We start from the raw sequence: 22,876 nt of genomic DNA on the forward strand, positions 1-22,876 counted from the left end.
GTTGGGTTGTGGGGATTTTCATCAGGCCTTGCCCTACCTCCCCTTGGGCACCTATTTATGGGGCAAGGTGGGTATTGGGTCTTTTGATTGTATTGGGTCTTTTGCTCATGGTAGTCAGTGGGGGGCTGATCGCCCCCTCTTCACCATCTCTGGTGTTTGTGTCTACTCTCTCTCTCTCTCTCTCTCTCTCTCTCTCTCTCACGCTTCCGCACACGCGCACTCTCACAGGACTGACGTGGTGGTCCGTGGCGGCGATAGCCACAGACCTGCTGCCATCCCTCCTTTGCCTGGGCACCAGGCGCAGAGGAGGGGTCAATTTGAGCTCCATGTGTCTGCGTGTTGTGTATGGCCAGTCCTAGGAGGCTGGGTCTGAATCTGTGACAAAGGTCTGGGCCGCCTCCCTGGATAGGCCTTTGCTAGATAAGCACTGGTTCGGGAGGCTTGAATACTCCACAGTTTGGCGGAGCTAACCACCACTCACCCGAGGGAGAAGAACGACCTTCGGGAGGGCGTGGGTGTCACGCACCAGAATGTGTACTGAAGCTATGCCAGTTGCCTTGGCAGCTGCAGAAGCTACCGTGCGAGGTGTCTCTAGGACAGTCTCAATCTCTGAGCCAATCCTAGAAAGGAGCGGGAGGTACTCTCTCTCAAACCTGGGAAGCAGACTGAGATGGGGAGGTCTGCCTCCTCAACAAGAACATATGTAGTCGGATCAAATCCATGGCTCCACTACCGACAGTGAGCTCTAGCTGCTCGAATGGTCAGGGGGCTCATCCCAATGACCTTGGATGCAATCTCGAAAGACTCAAACTCTATTTGATAGTAGCCGCGCCCAAGAAGCTATACGCCGATGATCTTGCCCACCTCGGCTAAAAGGCGGGCCTAGAGGAGATCTCACACCTCCCCTCTGCTAGGTTTGGTGCCGATAATCTTGCAGATAACAGAGGTGGCCTAGAGGTGCGCCACCTCTGCCTCTAAGCTCGCTTGCTCGGTCGGCGAAAGAGCAAGTCGAATGGTCGACTCCGCAGTGTTCGGCGAGGGGGCTTCCGTTGAGTCCCTCTAAGGTGGAGCAGGAGCCGCCATTCTGTGTCTGTTTCAGAAGAATGGAAGAGGCGGACGATGTCAACGAAGAAACAACAGCGATAGGCCAAACCCAGCAGAGCCAAGTAGGGCCGAAGCTGCCTATCAATGAAGGCGAAGAGAAAAACAGGAAGGTTGAAAGAAGGGGAGGCTAAAACCGAGGCGGGGGGAGGGGGGGTTTTGCGAGTGCAGGGCTAAAGGGGGCGGGCTGAGGGCTGCGCACAGCAGGCGGGCAGCACGTGGGACACACTGGGCAGGAGGAGGCGGGGGGACAAGCGGGCGGGCTGCGCACAGCTGAGGGCGGAACTGTGTGCGCAGGGCAGAGGAGGCGGGCAGGCAGGGGGGCTGCGCGCTGAAGGGCAGTGGGAGGGGCTGGGGGGCAGGAAAGCGATGGCGAAGACGAGCAACAGCGAGCAGCGAGCGCACGTCAGGTCTATCTAGCTATATTTGATGTTGAACAATGGTGCAAATTTTTATGCAACGGTGGCTTCTTGTTTGTTGATGGAGCAAGAACGCTCCTAGAAATCCCAGAAAACTTTTTGCGACTTGTTGAAGGCTGATTGATACTAGAGGGATTACATACCTCATCCACAGAGCTTCTTTTTTTGGTAAAAGATCTTGCCCTCTCTTTATGGTCTCATGGTTTAAGTACGACAGGAGAAAACAAAACAAGACAAATAACAACATAAAAATCTTTCTTTCAAACATTAGAGTCCACCATCTTAGGCCTAATGTGAGACTTTTGCATGAGTGTGAAAATTCACAATGAGACTGCTAATTGTGGGCTGCTGGAAAAAGATGTGGTGCTTAGCAATGCTTTGGTTGATATGTATACCCAATGTAGTTCCTCATGGAAATGAAAAAATGCTTTTTGTGGAGGATGTTATGATATGTCCCACTTCGTTGCGGTGAGGATGCTCTGGACTGTTTTAACCTGATGCAAAGTGAGAGTTTTGATGGCAGCATTTGGTAGGTTATGACAATTGACAAACCTTTATTGTGAAATAGTATGGTACTTTGGTTAGTACAAATACTCGAAAATCTTTCTGATTTTGATTTCACCAAAAAAAGTTTCAAAGTTAGATTCCTTCATGCATCCTATTCAAATTTCATACCATCATCAAGTTATGGTTGTTCATTGCAGTCAACATATAAAGAAGGTTAGACGCAACTCTTGTACGTTTGCAGAGAGGGCTCCTGACCATGAAGAATGTAGAGAATGAATACACTGGAATTTGCATGTTGTTGTGGGATAGCACGTTCCCACGTATTATAAAAATTGGGGAGGCTTGTGCAGCTCAACCCGTGCAAGGAAACTTGCTTTAAAATAAAAAATTACTATAACATAAGAATGGAAGAACACACAACAATAATGAGAGCACTTTGAGTTCCTTCGAAACTATACTACATTTTTTCTAACGATTTGTACCTGTTCTTTGCAAGATACTAGCATCCATAGTCCGCCTCTCATCTGTACAAACAGGGAGACTAAGCACTGGGTACAGAATTGTTTCAATTTCTTCCATTGAGTGTCGAGCCTTATTATATTATTGTTTCATTGACGTTCAATTGTCGGTGTACTCACTCTACCCCGCCTCTTATACATTTATTCGTCTCCACTAACTCATTTCCAATGTAACTAATGAAGTAGTTGACAAAAGATTTCTTGCATGCTAACATTCATATTTATTTGATTAAGATATTTGATACTATTTCTCTTCATCTCTCACTTTTTTTTTTACAGAGTATCACTTGTAAATCTCTTCACGTGCTTTTTCTTCTTCTCTCCCTCATGTAGCTAATGAAGCATTCTAGTTTTTGCTTGCTGCACTGACAGAGCCGCAAACTTAGTACTGGTCTTATGCTTGCCGTGTGATCATACCAGATAATTATATTAGTGCGCATATGAGGTTTGCTTGCAAACTCACATCGTGTGCCTCGAGCTTGCCATGGTTGCCCACTCGAGCATATGCCGTTTTCAAAACACGTCTTTATTCCCCATGCTGCATCGGGACGGAACCTGGTCTGCGTTTGGCTGCTACACCGCCTTCTCTTCTCTCAGGTAGTACTCTTGCATTGTTATTGTCAGCTTTCTTGTGCATGTATAAAGCTTGAAAGAGGTATTGTCGTACACTAGTCTGCAACTCTTTCTTTGAAGCTGCAAAATGCATGACAAGGACTTGAGTTGGTTCACTTATGGATGCTTAATTGTAACATGTTGGTATTATGGAAGGGAACTGTCAATGCCTATGTACAAAAGTGTGATATGTACAGGTTGAATAGAAAAGTATCATGAATGGCCGTTCACAAGGAGCTTTTAAGTAGGTTTCGGAATGAATGTGATTTGAAGGGTTTGTGGAGAGTGCTGTTTCCTCTGATATCAAGGATATTGACTGGTGCTTGACAAGGTATTAGCTATTAACCAATATATTTCAGGTTATCTATGTGCAATGGGTGAAAACACAATTTGGAACAGTCGTCGCATCACTCGAAAGCAATCCAATATCTCCTAACATTTTTGCTTACAAGGTTGAGAAGGATAGATATGGGGCCTTGAAATCAGCATTGCACTTTGATTTTTTGTGGTTGAAAAATAAGATTGTAGACATAGACAAATGGAAGAAAGGATTCACCATGATTATTGGTGACATTGGCATTATATCTTGGCAACTTGTATCTTTGCCACGTTCATTCTCACCTAATTGTGAGATACTATAGGGTCCATGTAGCAAAAAACTTGCTTTTCTTGGAATTTATATGTAACTCATGCTTTCACAATGCTCGAAACCCGATAGTCAAGTGCATATGATGTTACTGTCTAACTTAGAGAAGACTAGAATGTCATAAAAGAACACTCCAGTAAAATGCTGGTAAGGTCTAAAGAAGGATAGATTCGACTGAATGTGGTAAGTGCACTGGTTAAGCCAAATTGCATCACCAAGAACTCATACAGTACGAAGGTTGTGCCAAAACCGGTCTTATGCACATCTTTGGGAGCTATGTGGCTTAAGATACGTGTACCTTGTAACTTATCAAGAATATCATTGATTTCTGAAAGTGGAAAGTGATTTTTGATTGTGAAGATCTGTAGTATATGAGACCAGAAGAACTGGAGAGTGATAAGGAGTGCTTCATTGTATGAGACCCTTCTCTAAAAGCTCATTCACTTGCTTGAGAATCTCTTCTTGCTGAGTCAAGCTTACCTGGTATTGGGTTGGCTCGGAGGAGATTTGCGTGTTATTAGATCAATTCTCTGTCTCCGGGTTGTTCAAGTGGTAGTTTAGCTAAAAGTGACTTAGTAAAACAATGCTCATTCTTTTCAATCAATTGGAAACAACCCTCATCAAGACTCGAGAGTGAGCTCTATTTAGACACACCTCTCTCTCGAGCGAAGAACAATTGAGGTGAAATACACTTTATTTCTTTCTTCATAGAAATATGGCTTACAATAGGGAATTGTGTAGCAGGAGAGCACCACGTGCCAACTGAAAAGAACAGATTGGAACAAACTTGTAGCACTTCAAAACAACTCGAAGAGAGAGAGAGAGAGAGAGAGAGAGAGAGAGAGAGAGAGAGAGAGAGAGAGAGAGAGAGAGAGAGAGAGAGAGAGAGAGAAATGAAATGAAATGTTATATAAACGTCTTCAAAAGGCCAGAATGACCTATGAGACCAAACTGATACAAAGTGGCGAATCTGTTACAATGTCTGGGTACCTTAGTACTAAAGTACTAGGTGTGAAAAGTGTGAAAGTGAATGTGAAAAACTAAATACAAAGTATTAAATAAACATCTTAGGAGCATTCTAGGTGTCTGGCTAGAATGCTTTTAATCCTTTGTTGTAGTCTCCTCCGGTGAAGTGTGCTTCTGCCTCTTGGTCTTGGTCGTCTCGATTTCCTAAGCTCAATCGCTCTGTCAATTAGGGTGCCTTTGGTATGAATGTGGGTACTCCTTTGTGTTGGCTGCTGGCCTCCTGCTTCCCCTTCCACTCCTGCTTCACTCGATCCGAAGAAATCTGTGATCTGCCTCTGAGGCTGTAGTGCTCTTTGTCTTCTCATTAGATTATCCCTGTGCCGATGTAGTTCCAGTAGGTACAAGCCTAAGCATCTTTGATCTTGGTATTGCATGATTCTAGAGAGAGAGAGAGAGAGAGAGAGAGAGAGAGAGAGAGAGAGAGAGAGAGAGAGAGAGAGAGAGAGAGAGAGAGAGAGAGAGAGAAATGAAATGATATATTAACGTCTTCAAAAGGCCAAAATGACCTATGAGACCATCAGATACAAAGTGGTGAATCTAATACAATGTCTGAAGTACAGGTACAAAAAGTACTGAAAGTAAAAATGAAAACTGAAAATGAAGTGTGAAATGTGAAATGTGAAAATGTAGAATAGGCCCTCAATGACAATCTGGGTGTCATGCTAGAATGCCTCTGATCTTCTGCGGGAGTCTCCGTCAATGTAGTGTGCTCCTGTGTCTCGGTCGTGGTCGTCTCGATCTCCCGAGCTCAATCGCCCTGTCAATGAGGGTGCCTCTGGTATGAATGCGGGTACAACCCTGTGCCAGTGGTTGGTCTCTTGGCTCCCTCGATCCAAAGAAGTCTGTGATCTGTCTCTGCGACTGTCGTACTCCATGTCTCCCCAACAGACTGTCTCTATGTCGGTGTAGCTCAAGTAGATATAAGCCAAGGCATCTCTGGTCCTGATACCTCATGACTCTATCTAGGGGTCCAAAACCCTCCCTGAATAAGCAATGGAAGCGCCCTCGTATCTCATAATACACAGTGCAATGGCATATGTAGTGTAGCTCTGTCTCTGGCTCTCTACCGCATAGTTGACATATCCTAGACTCTGGTGGTATCCCTCTAATCTACCCGTCTCAATCTCTAGCTGGTGTGAGGATGTGCGAATCTGACCAATAGCACATCGCAGATCATGAGATAAATGAGTGTCCATGTAGCTCGGACGAGTCACAAACCCATCCCCTGAAAGTTGGAGAAGGTGCTCTTTGTAGAAAGCCATCTTCGTGCCCAACTCCTGTATCGGCTCTACCCATGTCCTCCTGGTGTCCAACTGTATAAGATCCTGTCGAATGAGTCTAGTGATCTCCGTCCGTGTGACTGGCAGGGATGGTGCATCTAGGGAATACTGAAAGGGAGGCAATCTATCCATGCTGAGACCATGCCTCTGAAACCATGAGGTCATCTGTGCATACCAACATGATGCATCTCCCTGCATCGCTAACTGTCTAAAGGACTCAAGAGCCAGTCTAGTATATCTGCCTCTATGTGTATCCCATAGTCTGTGCATAAAGGAGACTGATCTGGTAAGAGCCTCAATCTCTATAGGAGGGGCGGCTACCTCCGCTCAAATAATCGCATGTGGTACAGAGGCCTTGGCTCTAATCATCCGGGATATCATAAATACCAATGGTCTCTCCATGTTCCTCCAACTGTCATGATTCACAGATGGTCCCCAAACTTGGACCCCATAAAGCATAGCTGAAGCAACCAAAGTATCAAAGAGCCATAGTTTTGTTCGTGGTTCTTGAAACTGAACCTGCGAACACATCCTCTCTAGCCCTCCTAATGCCGCATAGGCTCTGGATAGTCTAGTCTCTACTGCTCTCCTCAGGGTAAACCTCGGTCCCGTGAATACCACCCCCAGATATGTATATTCATCTGTGTACTCCACAGTGTCCTGGCTATATACGAGTGTAGGTGCCGATCTCTTGACCCACTGTGGTGTGGTGTTAAACACCATAACCTTGGTTTTACCAAGGTTCACAGACAGTCCACTATCCTCTGCTAAGTTGTGCAATGTATCCAAATGTCTTTGCATGCCCTCTGGCGACTCTGACATTAACACAATATCATCAGCATATAATAATAAAGGGATCCATGTCCCTGCCAGCTGAGCGCCTCTGTCACCCTCTCTGTCAATGTAGTCAGAGACCTCATCTACATACATACCAAAAAGTGTAGGGGACAAAGGACACCCCTGTTTCACTCCAATAGTGGAATGAACAATGTCAGAAATCCCCTCAAGAGTGTGTACCTGGCCAGTCACTGAGCCGTATAAAGCCATGGTCCCCCATATGATCTCTGTGGGTACTCCCAACTTCAGTAGCCTGTGCATCAATCTGGCCCTTGGCACTGTGTCAAATGCCTTGCGGAAGTCCACAAAGCAACAATACATCCGTCTCCCATGTGCCCGACCCTCCTCAATAATGGCTCTGAGTGTAAGAATGTGGTCCAAAGTGGAGAAACCCCTCCTGAATCCAGCCTGTCCTGCTGCTCGTATGCCCTCATTTTCTGCCCATTTACTCAGTTGCTGTTCAAGAATGGATGCATACAACCGTGCCAATGTGTGCCCTATCCTAATAGTACGGTAGTTCCCTGGTACTGTGGGGTCCCCTGCCTTGAAAAGAGGTACAATAGTAGATAATCTCCAGGACTCGGGTAGTCCCTCACACATGACACGGTTAAACAACCACGCAAGAACCTCTGACAGTAAATCTCTAGCATGTATCAAGTGCTCTGCCACCAAACCATCATGATCATATGCTCTCCTAGTCCTCATCCTGTCAATGGCGTTCTTCACCATCTCAGTGGTAAAGAAGGTACTAGTGGCTGGACATGGCTCTAGAGGGTCTGGTAATGGTGGTTGCCCAAGTACTGTATATAATGATGCTGCATATTGACCCCAAATCTCGGGAGAGGTAATCACTGGAGGAGGTGAGTGCTCATGGAAGAGACGCCAGGCCTCACCTGAATCTCGGCTCAAAAAGAGCTGATACAAATCACGTTCCATGTGGGCTAAAAAGGCCGGCTTCTTCCGTCGCACTAAACGCCGAAGGGCAATCCGAGACTGTCTATATGTAATGACTCCAAGTATAAGCTCGCTCTGAATCTGAACTCTCATCTCTCTGCACTCCTCATCATACCAACTATTCTGAGGCATGTTCCCAGAACGTCTTCTCTGACCTGGTTGAGTGTGTGGGTATGCCTCTGCTGCTGCCCCATGCAAGATCTCCGTCAATAAAGTGGTGATCTCCTCCACTGTATATACAGGCTCGGCTGCCCCCATCCGTCTGTAAATCAAAAAGAGAGAGAGAGAGAGAGAAAGAAGAAAGAAAGAAAGAAAGATTTTTAACGTCTATGTCAGGCCGAAATCGGCCTATGAGACAAATCAAATGTACATGGTGTGTATGTCATCCGTCTATCGGAAAGACAAATGAAACAAAAACTGATACAAAATTGAACTGAATGTAGGTAGTGGAGTATCTGAGGAGGGATGGAGCTCTATCTCTAGGGGTATATGCATGTCTATATGCTCAAGGTAGTACAATCATGAGAATGCATCAAGCTATCTAGCTCCATCCTGTACTAATGGGGGGATGTAAGATGTGGTACATGGGCGGGTGTGGTGCCAAGGCTACCCGGATGAAAGCTGTCGGGTCGGCCCTCATCTGAGCCACTCGCTCCTCAGTGGCACGGCGCTCCCGGGCTTGGATCTCCTCGATCTGTCGGTGGTGGGAGCTCGCGCCCCTGTAGCCTTTGACTCGTGGTCGTCGTCTAGCTCGGCTCACCTCCGCCTGTGGGAGTGTCACTCCCCTCTGAGTGTCTGGTGAGGGGGGGGCGGCAATCCTCTGAAAGAAGTCTGTGAGCTGCGACTGTCTCCCCTCTGTCTGTGTAGCTGTGTGTGGCTGTAGTAGTGTGTCCCGATGGCTCTGTATCTCTAGTAAGAAACGTCCGAGCTGTCTCTGATCTCGAGAGTCCATGATCTCTCGGAGAGTGGGCTGTCCTCTGAATAAGGCCTCATACCTGCCTCTGATCTCAGTGTATGCTCTGCATCTACATACAAAGTGCTCCTCACTCTCCACCTCCTCTGTGCAGGCTTTGCAGACTCGCTCCTCCCTGGGAACACCAGTATGTCTCCCGATCTCAATCTCTAACCTGTGTGAAGCCACTCTCAGCTGACCAATCGCCACCCGTGAGCTATGTGGCATATATGTGTCCATGTAGCGTGGTCTCTGTATGAACCCCCCAGACAATATGGTGAGAAACTGGTCTCTGTAATCTGACATCCTCGTCCCCAAGCCAGGTGACTCCCAGACTCTCCTAGTGTATAGCTGCCACAGATCCTGTCTCAATACCAAGTTCCTCTCACTGCGAGAGAGGTGAACATATGGTGAGTGGGGGTCGTACTGGAATGGTGGTAGGCTCTCCATGTCAAGACCGTGTCCCTCAAACCATGCTCTGACCTGTGAGTACCATGCTCTCTCATGCCCACTCTCTGATAGCTGTATAGCTGCCTCAAATGCTCTACGAGTAAGTCTGTCAGGAGGTAGCTCTCTCATCCTTTGGATGAAGCAGACTGTCTGGAATAGTGCCTCTACAACCATAGGTGGTGTGGCGAGCTCGGCTCTAATAATGTCATGTGGCACTGTCTTCTTGCTGCGGAGCAAGCGTGAGATCATACATACCTGTGGCCTCTCAAGCTGTGTCCACTGGTCAGCTGTCAATCCTGGTGCCCATACTGCCGCCGAGTACATCAAGGCCGGGGTGACTAAGGTGTTGAAAAGCCACCCCTTCGTGCGGGGCTCCTGAAAGTGTGCCTGGTGGCATCTCCGCTTTAGCATGGCCAGAGCTGCATATCCTCGGGTGAGCCTGTCAGCAGCAACCTGCCTCATAGTGAAGGGTCCTCGTAGGCTGGTGAATGTGATGCCAAGGTAGACATAGGAGGTGACTACATCAACCTGTCCTCCTGCTGCTGTGAAGGTGGCAGCGCTCCTCACTGCACTGGATGTGTGAAAGATCATAACTTTGGTTTTGCCAAGGTTCACAGTCAACCCCCTGTGTGTGCTGAATTCGTCCAAGGCCTCAAGATGGCGTTGCAAGCCCTCGGGTGACTCTGAAATCAACACAATATCATCAGCATATAACATGATGTGGACCGGAGTACCTGCCAAGTCGCTCCCCTCTCCTCCTGCTCGCATTATGTAGTCGGAGATCTCGTCGATGTAGAGCCCAAAGAGTGTCGGGGAGAGTGGGCATCCTTGCTTAACACCAATGGTGCTAGCAATGGTCTCTGAAAAACCGCCTGGGCAACGAACTCGACCCGTCACCCTCTCGTAGAGAGCATATATGGCCCAAATCATCTCTGCTGGTACCCCAATGCTGTGAAGGCGCTGGAAGAGTCTCTCGCGTGGGACTGTGTCAAAGGCCTTGCGGAAATCCACAAAGCAGCAGTAAAGCCTCTTCTTCCGCGCCTTTGCCCCATCAATGAGGCAGCGCAGAACGAAGATGTGATCAGTGGTGGAGAAAGCTCGTCTGAAACCTGCCTGGCCTGGAGCTCGTAAACCCTCGATCTCTGCGTAGCAGCTGAGCTGTGCCTCAAGTACTGCTCCATATAGCTTGGCCATCGTGTGGCCAATCATGATAGTCCTGTAGTTCCCTGGGTCCAGGGTGTCGCCAGATTTGTGGATAGGCACTATGGTGTGCTGTGTCCACTCCTCTGGGAAGCCCTCCCCTATAGCCCGGTTGAAGACATGTGCAATCAACGGGGCTATAGTGGAGGCCGCATAAATGATGTGCTCACTCTGTAATCCAGTATGGTCAGCTGATCGTCTGTGCTGCATGCGGCGTATGGCCCTCTCTACCATCTCTGCTGTAAAGAAGGAGGAGCACGTGGGGCGTGGCTCGTGTGGCTGTGGGATAGGAGGCTGCCCTGGCACCTCATAAAGTCGCTCTGCATAATCATGCCATATCTGTGGATCCTCAATAGCTGTAGTCGGACGTGGCTCGCGCAGGGTGCGCCATGCCGTCGCGCTATCCATGCTCGTGAATAGGCGGTATAGCTCAAGCTCCTGTGCCTCTTTGAATGCTCGCCGCTTTTGGCGTGTCAGCGTCTTCATATGCCGTCTGGCCTCTCTCTCTGTGATCTCTCCTAAGGCTCGCCGTGCACGGAGGCGTCGGTATAGCTCTCTGCACTCATCATCATACCAGCGGTTCTGAGGCATAGTCCCGGGGGGGGGGAGTGCGTCCTGTGTGAGTGGTGTGTGGAAAAGAGCTAATAGCTGAAGTGTGGAGAACAGAAGAGATATGTGATGTGAGAACTGAGAGTGGTGTGGATGGGTGGAGGAGGCATAGGCCATGCTCGACCTCGGCCGAGTAAAGAGAGGCTAGCTCATGTGTGAAATGGATGGTGGTGTGTGGAGTGTGTGCTGTGGAGCTGTGTGGGATGGTATCTCCTGTGATGGAGAAAGAGAGGTATGTGTGGTCGGCTCCGATGGGTATGGGTGGAATGGTGAAGGATGTGATAAGGTGTGTAGCCTCCCTGGGTCCCAGAATATAGTCGACTGTACTCCCCCCTCCCTCTGCAACTCCATGTGGCATACAAGTCAGGCCCCCTGAGGTGGGCCACTGGACCATCCCGTTATAAATAACGAGACGGTGCTGGGAGCCAAGTCGAAGTAGATGTCGTCCGTAGGCTGTGACTGGAGCTCTGTCTGCTGTATCTCTCATAGTAGCCTCCTCATCTAGAGTGTGTAGTGCCTCCGGGTCCTCGTGGTCATATGCCTCACACTGCTCATTGCGCGTACGAGCATTGAAGTCTCCCATAAGGAAGACTTCACCCAGTGTGGAGTACTCCATAATCTCCTCCGTGAGGCATGCGTACGGTGACTTCTGCTCAATAGGGGCGAATCTGGAGCCTGTGGGAGCAAAGTAGCAAAGGGCAATGTAGATGATCCTGTCTCGTGAGAGCTCGAGGCGAATCCACATGTAGCGGGCCTGTGGGTCCCGGGCAACAATCTGTAGTCTGCTGTGAAGCCCCTGTCTAAAGAGTATGGCCACTCCTCCTGAGCCGCGAGTGGTGTGCTGGCGCATACATCCCCGATGTAGAGACTCCCACTGGAATCCATGTATCCGTGGTAACCCTCTCTCTGGGCTCTCGTGTGTCTCTGTAAGTAGAATGATGTCTTGACCTCTCATCACCTCCTCAAGTCTCTTTGGGTGTGTCCATAGGTCTCCATTGCAATTCCAAACCGTGACATGAATCTCCTCGTGTGTCCCACAGGCCGCGAGTCCCTATGCGATGGTCTTGCCATCAATGATAACCCTACCATCTCGATATACTGCCTTCTTCCCTTCTTTGCGGGCTTGGTGGACTCTAGGCATGCACGCGCGACGGTGATCTTGTTGCATCTTTGTGAGGTCATCATCAAGATAAATCGGGGGACCTTCTAGCCCTCTCAAGATGACCCTCTTTTGGAGGAAAGAAGTTCGATACTCCTCGGAGGCGAATTGGAGGATGAGAGCTCTTTTCTTTGGATCTTTGCCGGCTCTCCAAACTTTGGAGAAAGGGATCTCTTCTTCCTTGTATCCCACTTTCTTGCATAAAGCTTTCCCATCGCTCTCGGGTGTAGACCCTTCTTCTTCTTTGATGCCGGTCACTCGCACATTGAGACGGCGAGCTTGTCGCATCTTCTCCTCCTCGATGGTTGTGTGTACGATGAGTACCTCATCTTTTTGGGCTTCCTCTCTTGCTACCTTCTTGATGTTCTTTTTGACCACTTCGACCCATCCTTCTTTGGTGGCCTCTAATTTGTCCTCAATGCTTGCGGTGAGGGCTTTGGTGATCTCCTCCTTGAGGGCTTCCTTAGCCTCCTCTTTAATCTCTCCTTCCTCGGGGGTGAGGGATGTGATGGAAGCATGAAGGAGATCGATTTGTGCCTTCATCTCTTCTTGCTCTTTCCTCCATCTCTCCCTCTCCTTCTCGTTCTCCCGTTCCCTTCTCTCCTTCTCCTCTTTGAGATTTTGGATTTCCGCTCTCATGTCCTCCTTCGCTTCGACCCATCCATAGCTTGATGAAGGTGGCTTTCTCCTCCCTCCATATCTCTCTCTCCATCCGCCATTCTTTCATGTCCTTCTCCAATTGTGCAAGCCTCTTGTTCGTGAGCATGAAGGTTGTCTTCATTGTCGATGTCGGCGTCTTGATGATGGGGGAAGACATGGTTGTCTTCGTAACTACCCTCTCTTCATATTGTGAAGAAGAGGGGAGAAGGGGAAGAGAGGGAGTACGTTTGTGTATGCGTGTATGTGTGTAGTGTGTGTGTGGGTATGTATCCGTGTGTGTGTGTGTGTGTGTGTGTGAGAGAGAGAGAGAGAGAGAGAGAGAGAGAGAGAGAGAGAGAGAGAGAGAGAGAGAGATGGCTGCGTGATGGGGAGCGAGGAGGGGCTGCGTGAGGAGAGAGAGAGAGAGAGAGAGAGAGAGAGAGAGAGAGAGAGAGAGAGAGAGAGAGAGAGAGAGAGAGCTGAGTGATGGGGAGCGAGGAGGGGCTGCGTGAGGGGGAGGGAGGGGGCTGAGGGGAGGGAGGGGCTGCGTGAGGGGGAGGCTGGAGGGGGGCTGCGAGAGAGAGGAGGCTGGGGCTGCGTGAAAGCAGGAGGAGGCTGCATGCGTGAGAGAGAGAGAGAGATGGTTGCGTGATGGGGAGCGAGGAGGGGCTGCGTGAGAGAGAGAGAGAGAGAGAGAGAGAGAGAGAGAGAGAGAGAGAGAGAGAGAGAGAGAGAGAGAGAGAGAGAGAGAGAGAGAGAGAGAGAGAGATGAAATGAAATGTTATATTAACGTCTTCAAAAAGGCCAGAATGACCTATGAGACCAAACTGATACAAAAGTGGTGAATCTGTTACAAAGTCTGGGTACCTTAGTACTAAAGTACTAAATGTGAAAAGTGTGTGAGTGTGAAAATAAATAAATGTGAAAAACTAAATACAAAGTATTAAATAAACTTCTTAGGAGCATTCTGGGTGTCAGGTTAGAATGCTTCTAATCCTTTGTTGTAGTCTCCTCCGGTGAAGTGTGCTTCTGCATCTCGGTCGTGGTCGTCTCGATTTCCTAAGCTCGATCGCCCTGTCAATGAGGGTGCCTTTGGTATGGATGTGGGTACTCCTTTGTGCTGGCTGCTGGTCTCTTGCTTCTCCTTCCCCTCCTGCTTCTCTCGATCCGAAGAAATCCGTGATCTGCCTCTGAGGCTGTAGTGCTCTTTGTCTTCTCATTAGATTATCCCTGTGCCGATGTATTTCCAGTAGGTACAAGCCTAAGCATCTTTGATCTTGGTATTGCATGACTCTATCTAGAGGTCCAAAGCCTTCTTTAAATAGGCAATGGAAACGCCCACGTATCTCATAGTATACGGTGCAATGGCATATGTAGTGTAATTCTGTCTCCGGCTCCATTCCGCGTAACTTGCAAATTCTGCTCGCAGGTGGGATTCCCCTAAATCTGCCAAATTCAATTTCCAGCTGGTGTGAGGATGTACGAATCTGACCAATAGCACATCTCAAACCATGAGACAGGTGGGTATATCCATGTAGCTCGGGCGAATCACAAATCCATCTTCAGATAGCTGTAGGAAGTTTTCTTTGTAGTCGGCCATCTTCGTGCCCAATTCTTGTGTAGGGTCTACCCATGTCCTCTTAGTGTCCAACTGTATAAGATCCTAACGGGTGATTTTATTAATCTCCGTTCGTGTAATTGCCAGTGATGGAGCCTCAAGAGAGTATTGGTAGGGGGGTAATCTTTCCATACTGAACCCGTGTCTCTGAAACCATGAAGACAGTTGCGCATACCAGCATGATGTATCCCCTTTCATTGCTAATTGTCGAGAGGATTCGAGGGCCAATCTAGTATAGCGGCAATTATTTGTATCCCATAAACCATGTATAAAGGACATTGATCTGGTAAGAGCTTCAATTTCTATCGGAGGGGCAGCTAGTTCCGCTCGGATAATCGCGTGTGGTACGGAGGCCTTGGCTCTAATCATTCGGGAAATCATAGATACCAAAGGTCTCTCCATTGGCTTCCAATTATCCTGATCCACAGATGGTCCCCAAATCTGGACCCCATAAAGCATAGCCGAAGCCACCACAGTATCAAAGAGCCAAAGTTTTGTTCGTGGTTCTTGAAATTGCACTTGTGAACACATCCTCTCCAACCCTCCCAAGACCGCAGAGGCTCTGGACAATCTAGCCTCCGCTGCTTTCTTAAGAGTAAACTTCGGTCCTGCAAATACCACACCAAGGTATGTGTATGCATCTGTGTACTCTACTGTATCCTGCCCATATGCAAATGTAGGTGCCGATCTCCTAACCCACTGCGGTGTGGTGTTAAACACCATAACTTTGGTTTTACCCAAATTCACCGACAGTCTGCTGTCCTCCGCGAATTTATGTAATGCATCTAACTGCCTCTGCATTCCCTCTGGTGATTCTGCTATCAATACAATATCATCTGCATACAACAACAAAGGGATCCATGACCCTGCAAGTTGAGCACCTCTGTCACCCTCTCTATCAATGTAATCTGATACCTCATCTATATACATACCAAATAAAGTAGGGGACAGTGGGCATCCCTGCTTTACTCCAACGGTGGAATGGACAATGTCGGAATCCCCTTCTGGAGTACGTACATAACCAGTTACTGACCCATATAAGGCCATGATCCCCCAGATAATCTCTTTGGGGACCCCTAACTCTTGCATTCTGCGTATCAATCTGGCCCTTGGTACTGTATCAAAAGCTTTCCGAAAATCCACAAAGCAACAATACATTCTTCTTCCGTTTGCTCTTCCTTCTTCAATAATGGCTCTGAGCGTAAGAATATGATCTAGAGTGGAATAACCCCTCCTGAATCCAGCTTGTCCTGTTGCCCTTATGCCCTCATTCTCTGCCCATCTACTCAGCTTTTGTTCCAGAATGGATGCATACAGTCGGGTCAATGTGTGACCCACCATAATGGTACGGTAGTTCCCGGGTATCATAGGATCCCCTGACTTGAAAATAGGTACGATAGTAGATAATTTCCAAGATTCAGGTAATCCTTCACACATGACCCGATTAAACAGACGAGCAAGGACTTCTGAAAGTAGATCCCTTGCATGGATCAAATGTTCAGCTACTAGACCCTCATGATCATATGCTCTTCTTGTCTTCATCTTATCAATGGCTTTTTCCACCATTTCCGTAGTAAAGAAAGTACTAGTAGCAGGGCATGGCTCTAGCGGATCTGGTAGTGGAGGCTGTCCAGATACCATGTATAATGATGTTACATATTGACCCCAAATCTCAGGAGAAGTAATTGTCGGAGGCGATGAGTGCTCGTGAAATAAACGCTAGGCCTCATGTGAGTCCTGACTCAAGAAGAGCTGATATAAATCCTTCTCCAGTTTGGCTAAAAATGCCCTTTTCTTGCGACATACTATACGCCGAAGAGCAATCCGAGACTGCTTATATGTGATGATCCCAAGTGTAAGCTCTTTCTGACCTGGGTTCTCATCTCTCTGCATTCCTCGTCGTACCAACTGTTCTGAGGCATGTTACCAGATCCTCTCTTCTGATCAGGCTGAGTATGTGGGTATGCCTCTTGTGCTGCTCCATGTAGTATCTTTGTTAGCTGAGAAGTGATCTCCTCTACAGTATATACTGGCTCGGCTGCCCACATCCTATTATAGATCTGTTCCACATAGACTGAATCAGTCTCTGGTGTGAAAGTATATCTTGTGTGCGTCTTCTTCCTTGGTACTTGAGAGGCATTGTATTGGAAGGAGATTGATAAGGTCAAGAGAGCATGATCCACTGCAATCCCAACCGGTCTGGGTCCCACCTTAAAGTCCTTGATACTAGAAATAAAGCTTGGTGAAGTCATGACATAATCCACTGTGCTGGCCCCATGCCCGTGCGGGAAGCATGTGAATCCCCCAGATAAAGGGAAATTCTCTAGACCATTAAGTATGGCCAAACCATGTGTAGTTGCCATCTCCATGAGATGTCTCCCGTATTCAGTGTGTTCTTTATCTTGTGAGTTTCTAGTAAGCCCCTCCTGTGATAAATCCACTTCTCTGAGCATTTCCTCAGAAGTATCATAGAATACTGCTTGAGAGTTGGCCGTTCTGGCATTAAAGTCTCCTAAGAGGACGATGTCTCCTTCTCTAGAGAACTCCCATATGTCATCATTCAATATGGAGAAAGGGGACTGTCCTTTAGGTGAGGAGTAGACTGATGTACTTGGAGGGAAGTAGCATATAGCGATATATAGAAATCTACCTGTCTCGGCTTTCATTCTCACCCACATATACCTTGCTTGTTCATCTTTCCTGATAATCTGTAGTAGTGGTTTCAGCTCCTCTTTAAATAAGACTGCTACTCCTCCTGAACCCGGCTACCTCGTAGAGATCTCTTGTCTGGTCAACCAGCTGTTTCCCATAAATACCCCTTCACATGTGGCATAAGCTGTCCCGGTATTTGGTGTGTCTCTGAGTAGAAAACTATGTCTCTGTCCCTGAAGCTGTCTTCAAAGGCACCTACATCTAGCCTATATGATCCATTACAATTCCATGCCGCTATCCGGAGCGTCGCCCCATAGGTCTCGCACCGTCATGATGAGCGCTTTTCCAGAACCACTACTTTCCCTCCTCTATAAAAGGCAATTTTCCCCTTTTCTCTTGCTGCCCTGATCTCTGGCATCAACTCTTGCATGTGTGCCACTTGTGCCAATGTAAGGTCATCTCCCAGGAAAATACCGGTTTTCTTAAGAGTTGGCCTCTTCTTTAGAAATTCTTTCCTTATTTCTATATTCGGGAAGCGGAGAATAAGTGCCCTATCCTTTACGTTTCCCTTCTCATCGATTCCTTTCTTGCCCACTCTCCATGCACTTGTGTGAGTAGGCTCTGTGATGCCCATGCGTTGTAGCAGTTCCCTCACTTCTTCATCTACATTCTCTTTGTCCTTGACTCCTGTGACCCGCACATGCAGAGCCCGAGTCTTCCTTTTTTGCTCTTCCTCAATGGTCATATTAATAATGGTGGAAGTAGGTGTGGTCTCAGGCATCTGGGCCTTCCCTTTCTTCGCATCCTCAATCCATTTCTCTGCTTCATCAACCTTTCCTTGTGTCTTAACAAGACGTTCCGCCCATGAAGATGCCGTTTTCGATTTCTGTTCATCTCCTTCCCGTAGAGCTTTCATCTGATCCTTCATGTCCTTGAGCTCCTTTAGCACCGAAGGTTGGTCGTCTCCCTTCTCCTTAGTTGTAGATTTGCAAGCCGCAAGTTCTCCTTTTAGCTCCTTGATTATTGCATCTTTTTCCTCCATGTGCTTTTCCATATTTGTTCTCCATGCTTCAAAACTTGCTACTGCCTCATCGAGTTTCTTTTGCATAACGCATTCTGTTACATTTACTTCGGCCTTGATTAGGTTTCGTAATTCCGTTTTCACGATCTGAATTTCCTCATTCTGTATCCCTTGGATCTCTCTCCTTAGTTCTCTCATCATGTCTCCATACATGGAGTTCCTGTAGCTCTCGGCGTTCGCGTGCATTTCCTTCCTGATGTCATCCCTCATATAGTTTAGCTCTGATTTGAGCATCACCTGGACCTTCTCCATCAATAGCTCATCATGTATCCTGGAGGTTTTCCCAACGCGTAAGGATCCTCGTGATAGTACAGTATCTCTGTTTCTCTGTTTGAAAGTAGCCGTTGTTTTTTTTGGGGTGGTGTAGCTATCTACACCTGGCCCTTCCCCTTCGTTAGGCGGGTCCATCAAACCCGAGCCCCAAATGTGGGATAGGGTACTAGGGTGAGGGACTGAGAGTATGGCAAACTGAACCAGTTTACCTTAAGGCCATAAATCTCTTTAAACTTGGACACAAAGAGAAGGCTTAAAATCTTTATAAGCTTAAAATTTACATTAGGGCTTAAAATTGAAATAAACATAAGGGATATTGACATCCTACGCGTAGAACAGCTGGGGCGACTGTTGGACTTGCTACGCGTAAAACAGCTTGACGTGCTATGCGTAGGACTGCACGGGACATCAGGGCAGCGCGAGCCTCCGGTTCACTCGCTAGGCTACTGCTTTGCGTGCGCTGCTTGCTGTAACCTTACGCACTGATGGCCTGCGTGCGCTACCTGCCTGCCTGCTGTTCAAAGATGGCGATGGGGCTGCTCACCAGCTTGTCACCTGCTCGCCATTGCTGTAACCACCTACCTGCATGTTTCTGCTCGCGAACAACCACCTACGTGATCTAACCCTGCCTGCAACCTGACAGAGACAGCAGCAGAGACCTGCGCGCTGAGCAGCAGAGAGAGGCCTTCATTTCGCGCTGAGCAGTAGAGAGAGAGACCTGCGCGCTCCTCTACAGAGAGAGAGACCTGCACTGCAGCTGCGGAGAGAGACCTGCACTACAGAGAGAGACCTGCGCGCTCCTCTACAGAGAGAGAGACCTGCACTGCTGCTGGAGAGAGAGAGAGAGAGAGAGAGAGAGAGAGAGAGAGAGAGAGAGAGAGAGAGAGAGAGAGAGAGAGAGAGAGAGAGAGAGAGAGAGTCCCCGCACGAGAGACATAGTGACAGAGTTCCATTCCAAGAGTGCACTGGCCCTAAAAATGAGATTCCGCAGAATGCAAAATTGCTTGCTGGCACTCTTTTTGGTATTTCTTTATATTGCTTCAACAATGTACAAGTCTGGGGGCTTTGCTTTGCTTCCTCAACACTAGAATGTGAGAGTGAGACCCCTCTTTACATATTCAAAGGCCTTGGCTTCCCAAAAGCAAGTGCTATGAAAAGCTGCATCTCCAAAAGCATTGAAGCCCAAAATCAAAACGCGGTCCTGTCCTTACAGTTCTGCTATGTGAGCACTTGCCGACAAATTCAGGGATTTCCATACGGTAACGCCACGTCAGTATGTTACTCAAATTTGAGCTGTCCTCTGCTTTAGGGTTTATGCCCCTGGGCCAAGTTTTGCAAGTTGGTCAAATTCTTTGGGTTCTTTAAGTTGGTCACCGTTTAGGATTAAAAATCCTAACCCTCCTTGTGCTTTGATCACCAACTTGTGACATATCCCTCTCTTGAAAGAAAAGTAATCGTCCATGATTAGAACCACAAAACTAGATCCAATTCTTTAGTTTCTCAATGTGAGGGTCATTCAGTCATCTCATTCCGTAGTCATCTCATTCCGTATTGGAGCTCTTGATATTCCAGCGTAGCAAAGTTGGCCATCACATTCGGACTGTGATGATCACAAGGATATTCGCAACAAATCTCCACAGAAGAAAAGTATCCTGCAGTATACGATCCAATTGCTACCTCTAAAGACGTCTGGGAAGTAAATTGCTGTTCGTTGATAGGAAATCTAGCTCTAACAAGAATCTCCTCAACTCAACCGACTCCAAAGTCGCACAACTAGCATATGCAGAAGCTACCGTTGCCAACCGTTCCAAGAGAGTTCTTCCAATCTGAGGGTGAAGGCATAAACTATTGGTATTCGAATCATTTCCCAACTCTCAAGAGCTCCACCCTTGGGAAAAGAGTCGGAAACTTGCATCTCCGGTCACATGCAACATGCGAGAATCTCCAAGCTGCTACGGGAAGTGCAAAGAATGCGGGCAACCGGGACGGAAAACCAAAGAACTGCACCAACCACAATATATCATGATGAAGGAACAACATCGGAACTGTATTATTGACCACATCGCTAGAGAGTATCACCCCACTCTCAGAGTGAATCGAGAACAAACATGTAGCAGAAGGGAACACACACCAATATTGAGATTGTAGCTAATACAGAAAGATCAAGAGACCTTGCACTCAAGCTCTGCAAGAGAAGAACAATGTGCTATAGAAAGCAACCAGATAGATTGACAATCATGTTCACTGCACATGGAATCACCAAAACTGAAAGGAAGTAGTGTGTGCAAAGTGACTCCCAAGCTGGCTCCACATCCCCCTCTTAAGGGAGAAAACTCAAACCATGGATAACTGCCACAACTCTCCAGCAGTCTCTACCTGCGTAAGTGGATCACCTGAGGTAGGTGAGTCCGAAAGAAAATATACTCGTGGAACCTCGAACCAAATGTAGGAGTCTCCCTACTGCGAAGAATGCTTGAGCTAACTATATACTCCGAAATGATATATTAACGTCTACAAAAGGCCAAAAGGACCTATGAGACCAAATTGATTACAATGGTGAGTCTAGTACCAATTCTTGGTACAAACAAAGAAAACTACAAACTAGAAACTGAGATAGGAGTGCTACCGACTCCTATGCATGGCTGGTAAGCTGAGCAATGGTATAATGCCACAAAGGTACAAAGTGGGGATAAGTGTCACCATGATACAATATAGCAGTAACATGAAGCCTATCCTGATCGACACTCTGGGTGTCGCGCTAGAATCCTGTGGATCCTCTGCCGCAATCTCCGTCGGTGCTGCGTGGCTCCCCTCCTCAGTCGTGGTCGTCTCGATCTCCCCAAATCTATAGCTCGATCAATGAGAGTATCACTGGTGTGTATATGGGTGGGAGCCGAGCCCTGTGGGGGTGGTGGCCCCTCTGCCTCTGTGGTGCTCAGATTGAAGAAATCTGAGATGCGTCTTTGGGACTGTCTCTGCCTATGTCCTCTCAATAGAGAGTCTCTATGTCTCTGTATCTCAAGTAGAAATAATCCGAGACATCTCTGATCCTGATATCTCATGACTCTATCTAACGAGTCAAAACCATCCGTGAAAGCATCCCCGTATCTCATAGTAGACTGTGCAATGACATATGCAGTGAAACTCTGTCTCTGGCTCTCCGTGGCATAACTGACATATCCTACTGTTTGCTAGTATGCCTCTGAATCTACCTGTCTCAATCCCAAGCTGGTGTGAAGATGTGCGTATCTGGCCAATGGCACATCGTAACCCATGAGATAGATGTGTGTCCATGTAGCTGGGCCGTGTGACAAATCCGTCTCTCATGAGTTGTAGAAGATGCTCTCTATAGAAAGCCCTCTTCGTACCCAATTCCCGTGATGGCTCTATCCATGTCCTCCTAGTATCAAGCTGGATAAGATCCTGCCGAATGAGTCTAGTAATCTCCATCCATGTAAGAGCCAAAGATGGTGCATCAAGAGAATACTGGAAAGGGGGCAGCATGTCCATGCTGAAACCATGCCTCTGAAACCATGAGCTCATCTGTGCATACCAACATGAAGTATCTCCCTGTAATGCCAGCTGTCTGGATGACTCAAGAGCAAGCCTAGCATATCTGTCCCTGGTGGTGTCCCATAAGCTGTGTACAAATGATACTGATCTGGTAAGCGCCTCAATCTCCAAGGTGGGGCAGCCAACTCCGCTCGTATGATGTCATGTGGAATTGAGGCCTTGGCTCTAATCAGCCTAGAAATCATAGATACCAAGGGCCTCTCCATATTACTCCATCCAGCACTGTCAATAGATGGTCCCCAACCTGAACCCCGTAGTGCATAACTGAAGTGACCAAAGTGTCGAAGAGCCAGAGCTTTGTTCGAGGTTCCTGGAACTGAACCTGCGAACAAATCCTCTCTAAACTGCCTAGGGCTGCATAGGCATGAGTCAATCTAGTGTCTGCTGCCACTTTCAGTGTGAACCTCGGTCCACTAAAGACCACCCCAAGATATGTGTATGCATCGGTGTACTCCATATTGTCCTGACCATATGTGAATGTAGGTGCTGATCTCCTGACCCACTGTGGCGTGGTATTAAATACCATGACCTTGGTTTTACCAAGGTTGACAGACAATCCACTATCCCCTGCAAAACTATGCAATGCCTCCAAATGTCTCTGCATACCCTCTGGAGAGTCTGATATCAACACGATATCATCAGCATACAATAAAAGAGGGATCGATGTCCCTGCAAGTTGAGCACCTCTATCTCCTCCTCTGTCAATATAATCAGAGACCTCATCAACATACATACCAAATAAAGTAGAGGAGAATGGGCATCCCTGTTTC

General features: G+C 47.6%; 1 protein-coding gene across 5 annotated transcripts in view; it reads left to right on the forward strand.

Moving 5' to 3' along the window:
- The window catches only part of PDE318 (P-loop containing nucleoside triphosphate hydrolases superfamily protein), a 189,141-nt gene that overhangs the window by 35,985 nt on the left and 130,280 nt on the right, over nucleotides 1-22,876 (forward strand). For 3 of the 5 annotated variants that reach the window (XM_086493189.1, XM_086493185.1, XM_086493187.1), the window contains exon 2: nucleotides 2,966-3,142. In XM_086493189.1, coding sequence (XP_086349315.1) covers nucleotides 2,986-3,142 — 157 coding nt within the window. In that variant the 5' untranslated portion in view covers nucleotides 2,966-2,985. Of the gene's footprint in view, nucleotides 1-2,224; nucleotides 2,241-2,523; nucleotides 2,580-2,965; nucleotides 3,143-22,876 lie in introns of all 5 variants that reach the window. The other 2 variants (XM_086493186.1, XM_086493188.1) reach the window with 2 other exon arrangements.

The sequence above is a fragment of the Adiantum capillus-veneris genome, chromosome 21 (assembly GCF_014529385.1).
Source record: "Adiantum capillus-veneris isolate H3 chromosome 21, ASM1452938v2, whole genome shotgun sequence".
Classification (NCBI taxonomy): Eukaryota; Viridiplantae; Streptophyta; class Polypodiopsida; order Polypodiales; family Pteridaceae; genus Adiantum; species Adiantum capillus-veneris.